The sequence below is a fragment of the Caloenas nicobarica genome, chromosome 1 (assembly GCF_036013445.1).
Source record: "Caloenas nicobarica isolate bCalNic1 chromosome 1, bCalNic1.hap1, whole genome shotgun sequence".
NCBI lineage: Eukaryota > Metazoa > Chordata > Aves > Columbiformes > Columbidae > Caloenas > Caloenas nicobarica.
The window spans coordinates 60,562,920-60,583,004 of NC_088245.1; the positions used below are offsets into that span (position 1 = coordinate 60,562,920).

General features: G+C 44.1%; 1 protein-coding gene across 5 annotated transcripts in view; it reads right to left on the reverse strand.

The window, feature by feature from the left end:
- Positions 1-20,085, reverse strand: part of ABTB3 (ankyrin repeat and BTB domain containing 3) — a 178,393-nt gene that overhangs the window by 68,906 nt on the left and 89,402 nt on the right. For 3 of the 5 annotated variants that reach the window (XM_065639654.1, XM_065639634.1, XM_065639645.1), the window contains one exon: positions 7,152-7,301. In XM_065639654.1, coding sequence (XP_065495726.1) covers positions 7,152-7,301 — 150 coding nt within the window. The remainder of the gene's footprint in view (positions 1-7,151; positions 7,302-20,085) is intronic. The other 2 variants (XM_065639671.1, XM_065639664.1) reach the window with 1 other exon arrangement.

A 20,085-nucleotide genomic window follows, 5' to 3' on the forward strand; every position in this document is an offset into this window, starting at 1 on the left:
AGTGATATGAGCAGCCCATTTACTGACATTGGCTTCCCTGTGGCCTCCCACAGAACGTTTAACCTTTTATCTCCACTTATCCTACCATCACAAAATGCTTCTATTTATATTACGGAGTAAGTGTTTGTGTCAGATTTGGTGTTTCCAAAGCCTTTGAAGACTGAGAAATTAGGCATTGGATATATCCCATAAAAAAGCCGCAATAATAATTAAACCTTCTCAAGTTCACATACCTACTATAACAACACTATTACCTTCAAAATCTCCAATCCAACATGGCAAACACGATGTTTGTGTTTGATTCCCCTTAAACCACATCAACTCCAAACAAAACAAGCTTTGACTCAGATAGCTATTCATCTGCCAACCTAATGCGGAGCCTTCCTTCTGCAGACTGCCACTGCCTTATGGACTTTATTTGGATTTTCTTTGGCCTGATGTAGACCCATGTCCTCAAACTTTGAATTTAAGAGCCCCTCTCCACGGCTGAACAGGCCAGCTGAAGTGTGCTCGTCCTGGCAACGTTTTCCATGAAGAAACTTTTCCTAAAATCCAATCTAAACCTCCCCTGGCACAACTTGAGGCCACTTCCTCTCATCCTATCACTTGCTACTTGGGAGAAGAGGCCAACCCCCTCCATGCTACAACCTCCTTTCAGGCAGTTGCAGACAGCGATCAGGTCTCCCCTCAGCCTCCTTTTCTCCAGGCTGAACAGCCCCAGCTCCCTCAGCCGCTCCTCATCAGACTTGTGCTCCAGGCCCCTCACCAGCTTTGTCACCTCTTCTGCACTCGCTCCAGCACCTCAGTGTCCTTCTTATGATGAGGGGCCCAAAGTTGAACACAGGATTCAAGGTGGGGCCTCACCAGTGCTGAACCAGTGGTCACCAGTGACACGATCACTTCTCTAGTCCTGCTGGCCACACTATTCCTGATAGAAGCCATCAAAGCTGAGTGGGCTTCAATGCATGAGCTAGAAGGCCCAAGGGAACAAAATTATCTGCATGGGGACAGACCTAGGCTTGGCTTCCAGGTAGGTGAAGGAGGTTGGGCCTCACCCACAGGGGGAGCTGGGGAGCCCCCAAAGGAGTGCTGACAGCACATGGGAATGCAGGCAAGTGACAGCTGCCTCTGTTTCAGCCCCTGTAACCCATGATAGAAATCCATGACCCCTCCCAGCAGGGCAGTGAAAGGGAAGGTAAAGCCTTAGCAGGGTGCAAGCTGGTACTTTCAAATTATCCTCCCTTCTGCTTCATTTCCACTGATAAATAAATGCATTGCTTTATGGTTTATGATGGCGGGTATCTCGGGGGGAAGGGAAAAAAAGCAGGAGGTGGTTTGGGGCTATTAAGTAACCCTTTACGTTTCTTATGCACAGATGCAGACAACGAATGGAGGCTCAGGTCCAGCCCAGAGCGGGCTGCAAAGGGAACAGAGTAGCAGCTAAAGGAGCCTGCAACCAGCTAGCACTTAATGGAGGCAAGAAACTACCTAGCATTTAAGCACTGCATTAATCTGTCTTTTGTTCTCTGCTGGGGCTCGAAGGGGCACCTCAACATACATAGAGTGGATGACGTGTGGAATGCAGCGAGGAGGAACCGCAAACAAGAGGGCCAGAAAATAACGGGGAAGTGTGGACATAGAGATCTTGTGCAATAACCCAGCGGAGAGCCCTTGAAAACTAGGAGAAGTATCACCACATCTGGAAACTGCCCACATAGGCTGCCAGTCTATGGCCAAACCCTATGCTGAAGGGAGCACTACCATCTGAATAGCAGGTTTTGGATAGTACCTCCACTTAGCTCAGCACTGTGCTGCATGAACCAAACTGTTGAGAGGGAATAAGCTTTGGCCTCTCTTTACGGTGCTGCTTGGTTTGAGGAAAAAAAAGTATCTGAACAAGCAGGGCTTTTGTTCTGGCAGTAAATAAGCAGAGCACTTAAAACAACACTCCTTCAAATGCCACCCTTCCAGCAAGCACCTTCACCCTGGCATTTGCTTCTAAGCCTAGGTTTAACCTCTTTCTTACAGGACATGAATCAATTTTTATGGCTCCTGCAGCGCTCCTTCCTGTTGGTTGCAGAGGTTTGACACTAAATGAAAAGGCAAGGGAGGGGATGCAGACTTTCATCATCTCCTCAGCTGGGGCAACGAGGAGAAATGAAAAACAGTATTGGTATGTGCAATCACATTCCGACTTACACTTAACCAGTAACCCTTCCTTTCATCCCTAAAGTGTGCCAGGACCTACTGCGAGGTTGTTGGTTTGGAAATATATACATTCAGCACTGTGGAGGCAAAGAGAGGATGATGGGGAAGGGCAGCATTTTTCCAGTGGCAAAAAGGAAAACCTTGCTGAGACCTGAGTGGTGATGTGGGGGAAATACTGGCCTGAACAGCATGTCTGGGAGCTGCTCTAAGTTAAACACCGTCCAAAAGGCTAAAACCCTCTGAGATCAGTAGCCGTACGTCGCATCTGCATCTTCAGATTATCCTAGTTTAAAACAAAAATGCCTAATTGTTGTGGTTAACACTTAAAGTAATACCACTGCCACCAGCAGCAGTCCTGTGGTTTGCATAAGACCAGATGGCAAGCTTCTCACCCAGGAAAGCCACAGCGGACTGGTCATTTTTAGACTCAAAGCAAGCCCCAAACAGTTTTCTACCTACTAACTAACTACGCATGAAGCCACAGTTTATTCCTCCATGTGGCTCAAGAGACACAACTCTTCTGCAGCCCTACGCACGCACCTCAGCATGGGGTGGTTCTCCCAGTTCAGCCTACACTGAGACCTCATGGTCTTCACTGGAAGGCAGCGAGGGGGGAGTATTTCTTGGTGCCAGGATTGGTGCCCAGCACGCCCTAACATTTCTGCTCTTCCTTGTCACCGCCTTGCACACGCAAGAGAAAGAGGGGCCTCCTTCATTCAGCAAAAAACCAGCGACCTCCAGTTGTGAGCCTCATCCCTTCTGCATCTGGTCTCCAAGCTGGCAGTGGTATTTTTAGATGGGTGATGAATAGCTGTGTTGGGGTGTTATGCAGTTAAATATAGGTAAATGTTTGTGGATTGCAAACATGCGTATAAAGAAGTTAGGAAAAATATTCAAAGGTCAAAATGCAGTATCGTGGAATCTCTCAACAGCCAAAGCTCTCTCTAATATTCCTCTATTTTTTTATCCAGTCTACTTATTTTTCCCCATCTGAAGGGCGAGGAAATAAAAGAGAAGAATCAGAAATCTAGAAGAATCCCCAAAACTTTCTGAAAAAACTCCAAATGTATCTATTCCCCTTCTAGGTCTGGTCTGGAAATAGATGAAACTTTAGGAAACACCGAAGAAAAAAAAAAAGCCTTGTGAAATATTTTCTCTAAGATTAAACAGTAAAATACCATCAGACTACTGTTTTAAATCCTATTATTTTTGCTGTGCTTCAGTTCTTCCCAATGTTCTCTATATAATAAGCATTTCAAATGAAATTGCATTATTTTAAAACACACTGTAGTAGGCAATTACAATTCATGAATACTAAATGCCAATATAACATAGGCCAGATTTATTGTTGTTCCTTAACTTTGTGCCATGTTCATTATATTTTAATGAATAAGGTTTCACATTAATTTTTCAAGCCTTTTCCTTGGAATCCCACATTACCGCTGTAATTGCGTTGCAGAATTAGATCTCTATTTACATTCCCCTCCTAAGTCCTGGAGACAAAACCTTCCTTTGATTTTTCCCCTAAGTCAGCAACATCGCCTCTTCTTCCAGTTTTTGGGAGAGCGCCCCAGGGCCAGCGGCGATACCTCACCCCGCTGCCGCCAGGCAGGGCTGGGCTGTCCCAGCGACGACCAGCGCCCGCTGCCTGCTAAGCCTGGGAGATGAGAGTAGAAGAACCACCAAGCCCAGGCAAGCAGGGTTTTGGGGGTACAGGAACAGCGTCCATGAGTCTGGTTGCACCTGCCTGGTCATGAGGACCTCTCGATGGCAGCTTGGGTGGACCTCCGCCTCTGCAGCATTCCCAGAGGGTACTACCCTTCCTCTACGGTTGTGTCTACCATCCTACATTTCCCCAGTTTTCTATCGCCTCTATCACACTCCAGGGAGACACAGCTCAACCAAATGGTCTTTTCTAACGTGCTGACAGCACGTACGAACAAACAAAGGCGGCAGACAAACAAGGGCACCATGTGTAGGGCAGTGTGAAGATACCACGAGACGCAAGGCTTTTCACCTTGTGAATCTATTTTTCCACCTGGGACAGACACAAAGACCGTGAAGAAGCTACGAAGATTTGAGCTGAAATACGGGCGCCAGCCAGTAAATGGGCCCCGCTTGCCAGCTGTCGTCTTCCAGGGGGCAGATTTGATTTCCTGGCCTCAAAGCCTCCAGCAGCTAGCCACATCGCTGCGTGCAAGGATGCTGGGCAGAATCGAGAGCAGAGGAAGCCTTTCCTCCACACACGGGCATTTGTTAATTCGAGGTATTCTTCACACTTGCAATACTTTAATTATTAATGCTGATAAACTATAGGAAATCTCAATTAGAATTGCCTTTTTTTTTTTTCCTGAGATAAAATTAAATTGCTTTATTCCAAGATCACACTTTGCCCTTGTCTTTTGTGCTCTTTTGAAGAGAACAGAAATGAAGTCCTGGCTCCTGGGATATTGCAAGCCAGTGGGACACTACGGACACCCACCTGGGTACTACCCACTCTGTTGGGACATCAGGACAAGCTTCTGTCCTTGCCACTCACTCGTGGTTGCCATCTCCTCCTCTTCACAAGTGCTACTCTCCTAATTCTCTCCTATCCAGAGAGTCTCCTTCATCACCTTTATTAATCCCTGCAAGGGCTTTTACATACCTAACCCTTCCCCTAAGATCCCATTTTCTCCATACCAGAGCTTGCCATATCCTCTTTCCTCTCTGTAATGCCACTTCTAAAGCTCTCCAACCACCTCGCCCCACCAAGGCAACAACAAATCCTCCTTCACCTACTCTCTCCCCACCAACGTGCCCCGATCCCCAGGTGTTCCCTCCTGGCTTCTCCCCGCTGCTCGGCGTTTCAGCCCCCACACTGCGGTTCCCCTGCATCCCTCCACAGCAGAGGCTTTGCTCCAACCCCCAGGTCACAGCCTCTGCCTTTGCCAGAGACAGATACACAAGCACTGAACAACGAGCAAACCCGCTCGGCACCCTCCACCCCTTCCCTTTTCCTTCCATTTTAGGATTTTTTTCCCCAAAATCCACAGGTTTCCGCCCACCACCACGCCACCTTTCACAATTCAGTTGAGAACTCTGCGCCAGGTGCTGCTCCTCAGCAAAGACTTCCACCCAAACGAGCATCAAGCCTTACAAGCTTTGCCAATTACCCCTCCTCTTACTGCTTCTTCCCCGACATGCATCTGCTTGCAGCGGCTGGGGAGGTGCCCCCGCCGGTTGTCCAGAGGGCTTTCTGGAGGGCTACCAGCGTGCTGGAGGTGTCAGCCTCTCTGACAGCTGCATCTCGCTCCCACTGATGCACCCTTTTCTTCCAGTTGGCCACCCCGAAGAGGGTTTTTACCCATGTGTTTGCAGTCAACAGACATACAGAATGCAAACCTCAACAACCAAGCATTTGAAACTAAGGTAGGACTACTCAGAGATGACAGATTCCTGGAAATCAAATTTTAAAACAGGAGGGTAATTAAAGGAGCCTGGCTTTTTGGGTTGCGTACAAACATTTTTTAAAAAATCCAGAATTAAAATTAAAACAACCCTGAAATATCCACAGACTACTTATTTATTAAAACACAACCATATGTACTTTAAGAAAGAGGTCTGTGTCATGCATAATTTAGATGGCATACAGACAGTACTGTTGTGTGTTTCATGCACGTGAAATAAATAAGCCTAAATTACTTCATTTGAATAACACCAAACACCTGATTCCAGAGATGAAGCAACACTTCACGCTAAAGCATGTAAGTGCTCTTGGCTTGTTGACATTTCACCAGAGAAAAATTAGCAAGCTGAAAACAGAAATTCATATTGCGGCTTGTAGACAAACATCCATGGTACATCCACAGGGCCCATGAACAGCACATAAACTGAGTCCTAATGATATGATGGAGCTACAGAGGAGACTCCCAGTGCTACAGAAAATGCCAGAAAAATGAATATGAGATACCTGCGCATGTTCTTCACAATGTTGGTAACAAAGAATTCAGTTATAAGAACAACAGACAGCTGTATCTTCATAGATTTCAGTCTTTTTGATTTCTCCCCAAAATTTCATAAGAGACCTCCGGAAAAAAAATAGTTGACAGTACTTCTGACAGACTGCAGAAAGAAAACCCCAGACTTTTCTGTCTGAATGTTTCTGTTTTCGAACCCCTAGCTTCATATCTCTAACTACACCACAAACATGTGATTGGAAGGAATCTATCTTAATTAAAAAAAAGAAAAAAAAAAACCCACACTAAAAAGGCACTTTTGGTAATTTTATCTCCATGTCACATGAGGATTCACATGGCATTCGCCTCCTACAATTTATTTGTGCTGAAACCAAAGCTTTCAGATTTTGACGGATATCATAGGTTCTCCTATTTCTCAGAAAGTATTTTGACTAACAGCAAATAATTTCTCTTTCAACCACAAATTTCTCTGGTGCAGGTTTGAGTTCTGGCTCTTTCCTGTGCTGGAACTGGAGACGGAAAGGCAGGGTGAAGGACCCTCTGTAACACAGGTTGAACTAGCTCTGCTTTAAATTTGTGACAATATTTCTTTCACTTATTGCAACCTTCAGGTTTTTCCCTGCCCATCCCAAAACAGGCATCCTAGTGAAATGAGACAGGACATCAATGTGACAGACATTTTCAAGTCTGGCCAAGCTGTGAGGTGCTCTCAAACACAATGTAGGGAGATGAAACAAAGCATCTTTCACCTTTAAAAACTAGGGCAGTGTATGCAAACAAGTCATAGGCATTGCTATGAGACTTCTTTCCTCCTATAGCTTCAGCTTTCAAATTGGCCATGGAGCATAAGCATGGCTAGATCTGACCCCGCATCTCCTTCAACACATGCCTCCTCGTCTCTCCTCTGCACAACCAGGCAATGCATGTGGGTTTGCTTTACTCCGAGGAAAGACACCCAGACATTATCAGCAACCTTGTACTTACTGAGTTCAGCGATGCTCCCCACACGCGTAGCAAGTAAAGACTGCTCGATAGTCCTCAGCTCTGACTGGCTGAACATCTGCACCTCCCCAGGCTTGTTTGACCTTTGCTGGTCTTTATGAAGGTTCAAGCTGTCCGGCAGGCAGAGAACACCTACAGTGGAGAAAAAGAAAGGAGAAGTTCAATGTAATTTCAGCTGGTATGGATGACTTTGCTGCCATCGCCACATTGTTTTGGGGACATTCCAAGACAAAGCCTGTGTGTGCAGACCTCAAAGACAATCAACATCTACAACTCTGTCACAGATGACTCGTACTCTCAGAAGTGGCCCTTGTTAGCTCTTCTGACTATCCTCAAGTCACTTACAGTGTCACCTAGAGATAATTCTTGCAGAAAATCCTAGAGAATTGCCCAAGGAGGAGGTCAAGAGGCTTGCAAAGAAGCCTCCTAGAAACTACTCCAAACTCATACAAATGTATTAGAAAATGGTATCTCTACAACAGAATTCTAAAGATTTGCTTTAAAATGATATATGAGACAGATGACACATTTACAGTATCTTCCTGTAAGGGAAATTCCACGAACAATTCCCAAAATAACAGACAGCATCAAGATGCTCACAATGTCATTGATGGGCTTATTGAATTTCTTCTGTAAATACAATTCCTGCTATTTGAACTGTGTGGGCTTCAAAAGCCCATTATGCAGAAGCCCTTACAGCTGTGAATTTTTGTGGGGCAGGACATAAGTAAAGCTACTGACATAAAATAATTTACAAACACATTCATTCAGGCACAAAAGTCACTTTCTGCCATGACATCTAAACCCTCTGGCGCAGATAGAGGGCACACATTTATTAATCAAAATCACTGTCATGCTAAAAAATAGAACCTATTTACAAGAGCAAACACTGCATTGGGTAACAGATAACTGGGTAACTGCTTGGGTAACAGATGCATGGAACTTCAGCTTGGAGAGCAAGCTCTCCTCCCTGCCTGTGGTCTATGAACAGCCACGTACAGCCCTGCTCTCCAAAGCATCACCTTCCCAGTCCCGCTGGGACACACACAGGTGGAGACCTGCTGGAGGCAGTGGAATTGTACCTCTTTATGATGATTAAATTTCATCTTATCTCCAATTGTGTGATATGCAACAACTACCTTTAAAAAGAAGCCAGAGTAGGAAATATATATATTTTTTTCCCATTAGCTTTTACTATTCCTTCCTTTTAAGCACAGGGGAGAGGCTCTGCCCTTATGGGCCAAGCAGACTTTACAAAATACATTAAAGAAGAGGTACATATTTAGTGTTCTTCTTCAAGTGGAAGAACTCATGTAGTTTCCCAGCTCAGTAAAATATATGGCATGTAACTCTGCTGATCAATAATTCTACCAACAGACGTAACATTGGAGGTCTCAGGCAGAATGGCCACCTTGATCCCTGTTTACTTCAGTTATGAAAATAGCTCCACAAACATGACTGCGTTGGAGCATCACAAGTCCAGGTAACACACCTGAGACGAGATGCTTCTCAGCCACCTTGTTAGCTGCACCAAACTGTTCTGGACTCCCTCCTCACATCCAGCTCCTCCCTGCAAACAGTTTAGTCTAAAAGTTGCATTCGCAGCACAGACCTAAAATCACCCATCCTGGGAGGAGAAACAAGACACAGGTTCAGTGAGCATGTTCAAAACAGAAAGCAGGGATGCACACTGGAAAAACCAGGACCAAAGGTCTTTTCCACCATGGTTAGATGACATCAAGCTAAATAAACCAGGATCACCCTCTGCATGCAATAGCGACACCAGAACAAAGGCCCTAACAGCCTGTTTGAATGCTGGACATGGAGCAGGAGCAGCCTTAGTCCCAGCCCCAGCTCTGGTCCTGGGGTTGTAACAGTCACAGTAAAACCATATGCACGTGTGGAAGGTCATGAGAGAGGAACACGAGTCATCGAATTGTAAAATCATTGAGCAGTTTGGGTTGGAAGGGACCTTCAAAGCTCATCTAGTCCAACCCCCTGCCATGAGCAGGGACATCTTCAACTAGATCAGGTTGCTCAGAGCCCCGTCCAGCCTGGCCTGGAATGTCTCCAGGGATGGGGCATCGACCCATCGACCTCTCTGGGCAACCTGGGCCAGTGTTTCACCACCCTCAGTGTAAAAAACTTGCTCCTCATGTCTGGCCTAGTCATGAGGAAGCACTCTGGAGAGAAAGAGCAGGACATCTGACACAGCAACAGGGATGAAATAATTAAAAACAGAGAGCTAAGGGATAAAAAAAATGACAACAGCTTATCAAACAAGCTCTCCAAATTCTCCTGCCATCGCTCAGTGGCTGACTCGCATGAACACTTGGTGCTTTGATCAACATTTATATTCTGGGGATGTACAGAGCTCGAGAAGTACAACACCTGGATTTAAAATGCAGACCTGCCTGCATATTTTAATAAGTATTCTGTCTTGGAAATCTTTTGCATTTATTTAGATTATTCTTTATGATTTTAATGGATAGAAATTAAGGCAAAAATTGGAAGAGTCTTCCCTGCAGAAAACAGATGTATAACTGATCTAATACTTGATAAGATTTCTAAAAACAAGAAATAGAGCACAAACAGCTTTACGGCACCTTTTAAAAAATGAATATCCAACAAGAAAATATTTTTGAGTGAAAACACACCTTACATGTGGAAAAAATACTGTTTTAAGATACCTTCATAAATAAGATTCAAATTGTTTAAAATCATTATACATACAGGAGATATTTCTCTGAGCCATTAAAGCAGTGGGATACAGACATTTTATCCCCTGCTTTGCCTACAACTCTGTTCCCACAGCCAGGCCTTTTCCTTCACAAACAGCCCTGATGATTAATTACTCTGTTCTTTAGCAAGGGGAGCGTATTCTTAGGTTCTTGGATAAAAAGTGCAAATGAAATGCAAAATGCGCCATTGTTCGAAAACTTAGCAAATTATAGGATGTGTGACGCCAAAGGGTATGACTTGGGTTGGACATCAGTGAAGGCATGCAATAGCCAAACATCTGATACTCATATGCCAGCTTCCAAACTATAATTGACCACAGCGGGTGACCAGTGGGGTGATGGGAGATCTGTTTATAACTCTCATAATTTTGCTGGATCTGATCTGGTTTTTGCCAGTATGGAGAAAGGGAATTCTATGGCTCAGGCATGCAACTCTGCCAATTTTCTAGCTTCAACTGTTTCCCCCAAAAATGATTAAAGAAAAGAGAATAAAATGCTTTTTAGAAGAAAAACCTTCTCTTTTTATCAGTGTTTGACGTAAAGCTAAAACTTGCCGATGAAAGGCTATGGCAGGGAATTGCTCCCCAGCAAGATGAGAGCACGTCAAATCAAGGGAGGGGAAAAGAGGTAAAAACTTTGTGATTACAAATATCTTTTTAATAAATAGAAACATTTAAACAGCCACAACCAGCTTCCGCTGGTTTGGCTACAGTTCAACTTCCTTATTTTAATTCTCTGCAGGTTGATACTATCCGCTTGCTTCTTCAGCCACACCATGTTGAACTTGACAAACAGGCGAGGACCTCAAGTTTCCAAGGGCCTGAAAACCGGGACTTTTTCTCCCTTACTTTTCTGGCTGTGGCTGCTGATGCTATCTGTCATTCCACACCAAAGATTTCTGTGCGCTGCCTTCAGAAATGAACGTCAGTATCTGTCTTTTCTCTCGACTGGCACTGTTCAGTGTCCTTCCTTTCTGCACGGTTACTCAACCCTGTGCGCTTCTTTGCCCATTACTTTATCCCTCTTCTTCTCTCCGATTCACTAGAGTGGAAATTAAGCAGTCAGTTGTTGCCTGGTGATTACGGAGCCAGACTCACTCCGTATGGCTCTTGCTGGTCTGTGCCACTCAGCAATGTACAGCAGCCATACATTGCACCTATGACGGCTGCGAACCACTGGAGCAAGGCGAGACAACCAAAGTGCTCAAGTGTATTTGGATTTTGTCACCTCTTTTGGTGATTCCCCTCACCTGTACCCTCCTTAGGGCACGGATCTGTCTAGGACTTGTCTGCAAGGAGACATATCCAGAGTGGGCCATACTCAAAACTACTTTATCCACTTTGCCCTTGGCCTCAGGGTAGCCTGCAGTCTGTGGGTAAAAGACTGAAGAGAAATGCAGAGAATACATTCCAAAATCAGCAGGATGGAAGGGGGAAGAAAAAAAAAAAAAAAAAAAAAAATCACAGTGACAAGCTCCTAATGCTCCCCCTCCCAAATCTCTAAAGAAAAAAACAACATCATAGGGAAAATCTGATGTACAATTAATGCACTCCACATTTTTCCTTCCCTCTGGGCTCATCTGAAACACAAGCCAGAGCTCAATCCCCAAGGACTTAAAAATCCCAAACCAAAGAAGTATTGCACAAAATGACAAAGTGAAGACTGAAGATGCCCAAACTTATAAAAGAAGCAGTTATTTCCAACCTTCAGCAAACTCATCTGAAGCCAAGGGTACCTGGAAACTCTGTTTCCAGTCTCCTCATACACATTCCCACATCTTGGGCTTGGTCGCTGCATCATCTTCCATTGCAAGGCAGATTTTAGCATAAATATACGTACATTCCTGCATGCTCATTTCAGAGCTTGCCATGGAGGTGCCCAGGTGGTGTGACAGAAGCAGCGTGACAGAAGCAGCGTGCGTGCACCACGCCAGCATCCCAAATTCAGCGCCCAGCAGCAGCCCCAGCAGAGCTTGTCCCGGCTCCTCGGTGGCCCCCCAGAAAAACAGCCTGAAGGACCTGATGGCCAAGAGCAACTCCGACACTGGACACAGCAAAGGTTGTGTGACCTCTTCGGCTGTCAGGGCAGGAGAAATACAGGGTTTGTAGCCAAAAATCTCACCTAAATACAGAGGAATAGTTAAAAAAAAATATCTAAGCCCCCTCCACTGTTCCTCTATTTAGACAGATACCTGCACTTATTTATATACCAGCTGTTGAAAACATTTAATTCCCAAAGCACTGGCACCTATACAGTGCCCATGCTCCAGGACCAGCAGTCGGACGTTGCTTTCTCTCAGCCATAGGAGGCTCCTGGCTTTCCATTGACCATGTATTGCTCTTGGCACTGCACAGCTATTTGCATCGTGCAAAGGCAGATCAAAGGGCAAAACAGCAAAAAAATAAGACAAGCAGTCTTTTGTATACTACCATGAATGAGTACACAATCTGGAAAGCAATAAAATGGCAAGTCTGTTTATTGGAATGGGCAGTAAAGTTCTGGGAAAGGCTGTGTTGCATCCTCAAACATCCGCTAGGTTGGTCCCAAACCAACTTTGCCACCTAAAGCAGCTTTTTTGATAGCAAGTTCATCTCAGAAAAAAAGAGAATGGGAGAGATAAAGAACTTAAATTTGCAGTTCCAGTTACTGCAGATCTCAAGTTTCTGCTCCAGCCTTCCCCTTCTCACCTGTTGTAAACATTCTTCAGCACCATACACCTCTTATATTTGAAGCTTTTATTTGTATTTGAAGGAATTTGAAGACATGTAATCAAGCTTGAGCGTACAGCAAATTCACCAAGACCAAATAATATCTCAAGTATCGCTGAACTCAGATTATACATATGTGTATATATATATACACACACACAAAGTGACAGACCAAGGAAAGCAAAGCAAAGTCTGCACTGCCCAGTAATACCTACTGTCACTCATGTTTTTAATTGTTTGCCTCCTCCCTCTCCTTTAGTATTCAAATCCCACGGTCTAAACTGAAACAAATTTCCAGTGGTGCTAAGTTAATAAAAATGCGCACTGCACAACGTGATTTAAATGATCTCTGCTGAGGCATCTAGTGGAAACCCTATACGAATGTGTTCGTTTTGAATAAAAATATAAGCACGGTAAGGATGAGAAAGCATTTTTTTGAACATTTCGCCATTCCTTCCTTTGGAAAGATTGCCAGATTTCTCTACATGTATTAATTCAGAGTTTGCAGAAAAGCATGAGGGTTTTGCTGCTCTCTTGTTATTTTTCTTTAATTAAGTGCTCCTACCTTCAAGAGAAAATAATTCAAAGTATCTTTGACCTCCCTCTTTAGCTATTCATTATATCTTAAGCAAATGTACATATCTGGAAAACAGCTTATACTGCCATTGCAATGAAGAACTGGATCCTACTAAGAGTTTATAGAAATTAAGTGTGCAGGTCAGATACCAGGCAAATTGCTGTACAAAATGAGCCTGAAAATGGTAGTTAACTCTGAACAGTCCCCAAAAGTGGTGTTGCACATTACATTGCTCAAGTGCTGACCTACCTAGAAGGACTACATTTAAGAGTATGAAACCCACTCAATTGTCATATTCTTTATATATCTATATAATTTTTTTTTTTTAAACACAGGAACATGAGACTAGAAGGTCTTTGAGTCCATTCTTCTGTTCTCATAAAGAATCATGGGAAGTTCAGGAGCTCATAAAACAGTCAATAAAACAAAATTTTTTTTAAAAAAAAAATCACTTTTCTTCCACAAGCTCATGAAGCAAAATATTTCCCACCAGAAAGCATTCTTGAGATCTACAACATAAAGGCCCATGGGATAGAAATAAAACTGACAAAAGTACTGCCAGCTGCCTTTGCAATAGCAAAACACTTCCCTAGGTGCAAACACTATGAGGTTGGTATTCTAACACGCAGAAAACCTCAGCTAAGCCCACATTCTGCAATCGTGGCAACCACGAGCATGTGGAATGATGCACCGCCCAGGTACACACCAGATTTTGAAGCACAGTGTGGGAACACCAGCACCATGAGCTCAGCGTCCCAACACCAATAGACAGGAGCTGGTGAATACCAAGTGACACAAACCACCGTGTAGAAGCTCCAAGTTGGAAAGAAACCCCTATGGTGTCTGCGGTTTGAAGCAACCTGCACTGTGACTCCTCAGCTCAGCCCGTCAACCCGCAAGGCAGATTGAAAACATCTTGACTTCTCCTTACAGAAAGGAGACTACTGGGAAAGCCTGAAAGCTAATCATATCGGCCAGGGCTTTCAGTGAACAGAAGACCTGGAAAGTATTCAAGGCAAGGAGTGCAAAGTGTCTTCTTTCCATACATTCCAGCCCGGTTAAATAACAGGGAGTGGCTTTGCATGGAGAAAATGCAAAGCTCTTGAGAAAGCCAGGTGGTGAGATAAAGTTTCCAGAATCGGAGTCTTAGGAGTAGGCAGAGCAGCCCAAATGAGGAAGGGTGGAACAGGCACAGGAACCAGATGCAAGAGACTGAAGGAACGTGACTTTGTGTGTCTTTAACACCTACTACCCAAAGACATTAGTAAGTATTACCAGCTTCCCATTTTGCCTTAAGACCCTGGCGTTAAGCAGGTAAGGCAATATTCACGTCCAATTTATAGACAAATTGAAAGTAAAGCACTAGAGAGACCAGTAACTAATTCAAGGTGAAATAAGAAATGCCGGAGAAAACCAGGAAAAGAGCACAAGGCCACTAGTTATGCAGTTTAACCACAAGAGATCACCCTTTCTCTCCTGGAAAAATCAGTAGAAGAACAAATCAATAAAGCTTAAAAATGAAAGAACTGAGAGCCTAACAAAATCTGCCAAAAAATTATCAACAGCAGCAAGCACTGATAAAAGACAAGCAGAAGTTGTACAAATTCTGCAGATTTCGGGTTCTCACCAGCCAAAACTTCACTTCCAGAACCACTGTGAAGAACGATCCTCTGAGCTACGCAAGGGCAACTTTTTTTTATTTCACCTGTCTAAGTTTGGATGTTTTATCTGAATGGTTTTGTCTCTGGCTTCTTGCAACTGGAAATTTCAGTAACTGCATATCTGCAGAGCAGTTTTTTCCACAGACGTGTGATCATTTTCAAGGCAGTATCCCAGCTGAGTTGGATTTGATTTCATCAAAAGCCAGAATGGATGATCATCATGCAAAGCTGAGAGTACCTCTGTGAGATATTAGAGCAGATGTTATAGAAAGATGAGATAATAGAATTATATTACAACACGCCACTGTGACATCTTTTCTTGTAAGGAGTTTCTTAGCACAACACATTCTGCTTAATTGGGACATCTTCCTTATTAGGATCCTTCTAAGGCAATCGTTTTAGCCTAATGATAATGAGTGGCAATCACTGCTGCTTAAAATGGCATAGAAGTAACAACAATTCAACTAAATTAGGATATATTCTGCTAGTACCAAGCAGTTAAGTGGTGCACAACCAAGTGGAACGCAGGATGGATTTGACTGCTTAGGCTATTTATTACAAAACAAAGAAGAATCAGAAGATTAGATCCCACTAAACATAGAAACTAAGCTCCCAAGTCACCAGCTACAGCTTTATGTTTATTTTTATTAGGATGTAGAAAAAACACAATCTTGGTCCTGCCAAAATCAACCGCAAAACTTCAAAATGCTAAAAACCACCACTACCTAAAAAAAAAAAACCACCACCCAAAACCAGTGAATGTGAACCAAGTTGGTCCACAAGCAAGAGAAAAAATGGAGACCCATCTCCATCTGCTTATCCCAAGGTCTCTCCCAGTTGCCTAAAGTGGCCCTTGTGGCACTGGCATCAGACAAACAGCAGTGGATTCTGCTCAGCGGCATGCATCCATGGGCAGGACAGACGAGATGTGTGCTGACAGCAGGACGAGCTGCGGCTGAGGCAATGGCTGTGTCGCCCTCCCTTTCCCTGGTGAGGGGACTGACGCGCACCGCACACCTTCACCCACCTGTGATTTCTACCACCGCTCTTCCTGGTGACCACGTAGGGGCATTTGATTGACTTCACAACAGGAGAATTGCTCAACAGCACACTGTGCTCTGCTACGCTATTCCACTGTCACAGTGACCATAAATGTTTCAGTGCGAGCTGTGATTTTTTCGGCGGAGAGATGTTAGAGCTGACTGACGCAGTGCACTTATTTCACGCCGAGTACCAATCAGCTTGAGAATACCCTGATCCAAGCTATGCTGCCCTGGAACTAGCTATGTGGAGGAGAAAGGTTTTTTATTGCACTCTTTGACAGGAGGCATCCAGATACAGAAAATAAAATGAAAAAATGCCAGTATTATCTTCTTTCTCTACATGCAAATAAATAGAATGCATGCAGCCCTCAATGTCTTGATACGAGACAGAAGCTGAGGGGTCATGGGGAATCTGATGGAAGAAAAGAGCATGATGAAGGTGTTGGCAGTGCCGGCTAGCAAGGAAGCTCAGAGAAATGTGGATTTGACGGCACGCAGTTGAACCGTGAGATGCCTCTTGCAGCTACTGGCAAATACCCAAGATGGGGGTTGAACTAGATGACCCTTGAAGGTCCCTTCCAACCCAACCTGTTCCCCCACACTCAAGCAGAAAAGGACATACACTGGCATAAACATGGACTCTGGGCGTGCATAGGGGTACTGACCCATACTGGCTAAAGCCAGGCACATTCTGCTATTAGACAAAGAGCTCACAGAAGTTCTAAGCCTTTGAGTCACTGGAAATGACAAAGAACACCTTAACAGGATTTATTTTATGGAAAAGGGCCTGTCAGCTGATAGCAGTAGAACGAGAGGATTCAGTGATTCATAGCTTAATATGCTTTCCCAGGGCCTGTAATTTCCTTCATACATTACCATCAGCCCCTCAAAATGCCCAGCTGCGACAGACGACTTCCCCTTCGGCAACCGTGATGTGGGCACGGCCTGAAAGCCCAACGGCACGGACACGGCATCTCTCCTAACCCAGCCCGGTCTCCTCCGCTATTTGATAAACAAAACACCAGCAGGTAATTACGTTTCATGGGATAGACAGATGCTCAAGCCTCTTTTTTATGAGCTGTGAGTTTCCTGTAATGATACTGTTTTGGACTTCTTGAGAAGAGAGATTGAGTATTTCAATTGCAAATGAATAACCCCATGCAAGTACATAATCCCCCATTTTTTAAGATCTACTATCCAAACGGGCTCCTGTACCAGGTACCACAGCTATAGTAAAACGCTTGATCCAAAAGAGCATTTTTTTCTGCTGCTTTCTCTGTGTGCCACCACTCCTTTAGCATAGGCACCATTCATTGAATGCTTTCAAGGGCTGGATGCATCATTTCAAAAACACTGATGCGCTTACAATTTCTGAGCAAGTCACACAGAATACTATACAATACACTTGGCAAGAATATTATGAACATCTTAAAAACACCTCCTCCATTTGCTTCAATATTTGTAAAGATTAGTAGGCTTTTTACAGAAGAAGGAATTGTTTGCCAAAATTCCTCCCCCTGCTTTGCAACATCACCAGCTTGTGCAAACCCCATGAATAATACATAGTGAAGGAGACACTCGGTGCTCAGGCTGAGCACGGGGCATTCCCATCACAGTTACCAACTGCACCCCTCGCATTCACAGGTGGGCACGGTGTCAGCAGCTAGAAATGTGATTGAGAAGAGCAGGACGAAGTGCTCATGGTCAACGGAACAATCACCGCCTTGCACTTGGGAGCCAGTTACGTATGCAAAAGCCTATGCAAACCATAGGTACAGGAATAAGGATGGTTTGCAATTCAAACTGGTGAAACACCTGACATTACAAGGAGGGGGTAACTGGTTGATGGGACAGTAACATCCTTTTCTGCAGAGCTGGGTGCTTGCTGTTTGATCTGTAAATCACCTTCCACAAACACCGAAGCCTTGGGCTCTGCCCCAGGGAATGCTGCCCTAATATCAAAAAGCAGCTAAACCCATTGCCATCCATCAACTTTAAAGACTAAATAATCAGCCTCAAAGGCTTCTGGGAGGGCACTGGGATATGTACTCGAATGAAACAAATAATAAGTACATAAAATGAGTAAAACCTGCAGTTGGTAGGACATAAAGCTGAAAACACAGGACATGTAAGGGCTGCGATGAAGTCCCCAGGACTATAGGACACAGGTGAACAAAACTGCCCTGGCATCCCACGTTGCCACACTTCAGCGGGGAAATGCAGACAGCTCTGGCAGAACTCTTACTGACTTTGTAGGGGTCGGGATTTTACCCCCGAGCGATGAGTTTTGGGTAAACTGGAGCGTGCGGAGCTCGGAGTAAAGGTTAAGTAATTAGAATTTCCTTTCAACTGCTTGCACAGATGAATATCAGATCAGCCATGCCACCCTCAGCATGAAAGCCCCCACTTAATGAAAGTAAAGAATGATAAGTTGTTTTAGAAACACAAGCTGCTGAAATATTTACTGGCTTTAGGGCAGTATCCCATCACCCAAAGCATTTACTACGATCCCTCCCACCCTGCTAAAGATGGCACTGAGTAAATGGATTATTACAGCAGGATAAAAACTACCTACCCTTGAAGGCAAATGGTATAGGACTAGAGGGATCTCCTGACCTGTCGACAACCCCAGCACAGGACATGTCCTACAGCCCCCTGCTGTAGGACCTCAGCCAGGTTTGCTGCATCGTTTGGGTACACCTAGCCAGTGAGATGTTCTCACCTGCAAACACCTGAGCGCACACCTGCGTGGGACCAACGTACCCGATTCCCACCCTCAGTAAAGGAGTAACCCTCTGCCTTCAGCATGTGCTTCGATAGATTTTTGCCACGTATTTAAAACCAAATATTCACCTAAAAATTTCACTGACTGGAAACCTTGGATGCCAGCCAGATGACAGTCCTTTCTAAAAGTAACTTTTACGTGATTCAAAAATTCCACTTGGCTTACTAAATACAAATAGCTTATTAATAGCATGTATTTCACCATCCAGATCTTTGATATAGACACCTACAACAATAAATCAGCTCTGACCAGTAAAGGTTAACCTATATAAGTATATATATGGTAAAATCATTACCGACAATGAAAAAAAATTTGCAAGACGAGACATTAGACTATGTCGCTAGCATACTTTTATGACCGCTTGCCCTACAGACTGGCTGGCTGAACCCATTTCAAATCATTCAGGCTTTACAGAACTGATGGACACCCTCTTCCTCACCTAGCTATAATACAAACTTAACTGTGTTCAGGTGCATGCGCTCATAACACGGCTACCAGTTTAACTGAAAAAGGCTTTTAAAATTTACTTTAAAGAGGTTTCATACTTTTTTTTCTAATCCCCGCAGAGTATCCATTTGTACATTCTGAATTTTATGACATCAAAATACACGGTTTTATTCCTCAAATACCTCACTCATTTTTTGAAAATGGTGTCCTCTATTACTTTTTCCAGACAGAAATGGCTGCACATTTATTCTCAGAGCGGTTAAAGGTCAAGCCCAGTTTTCATTTATGTGTAATCTTCAGATTTGAACCTCTGCTTTATTACTCTCCTTAACTGTTTCACCTAGACATTCACGCACAGATCGACAAGCACCGAAAACCCTATAGTAAAGGAGTATCATTATTTCTATGTCAGACTCTTCTCCAGTGCACCAAACAGACTGTAGTTAATGAATAAAAAGACACTTGCTATTTTATCTTTCTAGCTCAGTGTGGTCTGTGGTGTGACTTTGACATGACTGCCTCTTCTCCATCCTCTGCTTCGAATAAAGCATGATGCCATTCCCTTGTGGGGACAGAGACACATCCCTGGCGATGCCTCGTCTGCCCCCCGGAGCTGCTTCACCTCCGCGCGCAGCCACACCAGCCCTTCCCCAATACTCCAGCATCAAAACTGAGGCGGGGGACAAACCACGGAGAAGTTTTTTCCCTTGGTCTTAGAAATGGCTGAGCCAACTCAGCTGAAACTTTTTTTTTTTTAAAAAAAAAAAAAGGTGTTTTAAAATCATTTTGGCGGAAGTGACTGCCCTAGAAAAAGCTAAATGCTGTTGGAACACATCAGAAGCAACTGAAACTGGGGACATGTAATGATCATCAGCAGGTGGCTGCAGCAGTAGGCCACGCTAACTGTCTCGCCAGCTACATCTCCTCTGCTGATTTTATTTAGCCTTTTCTCTT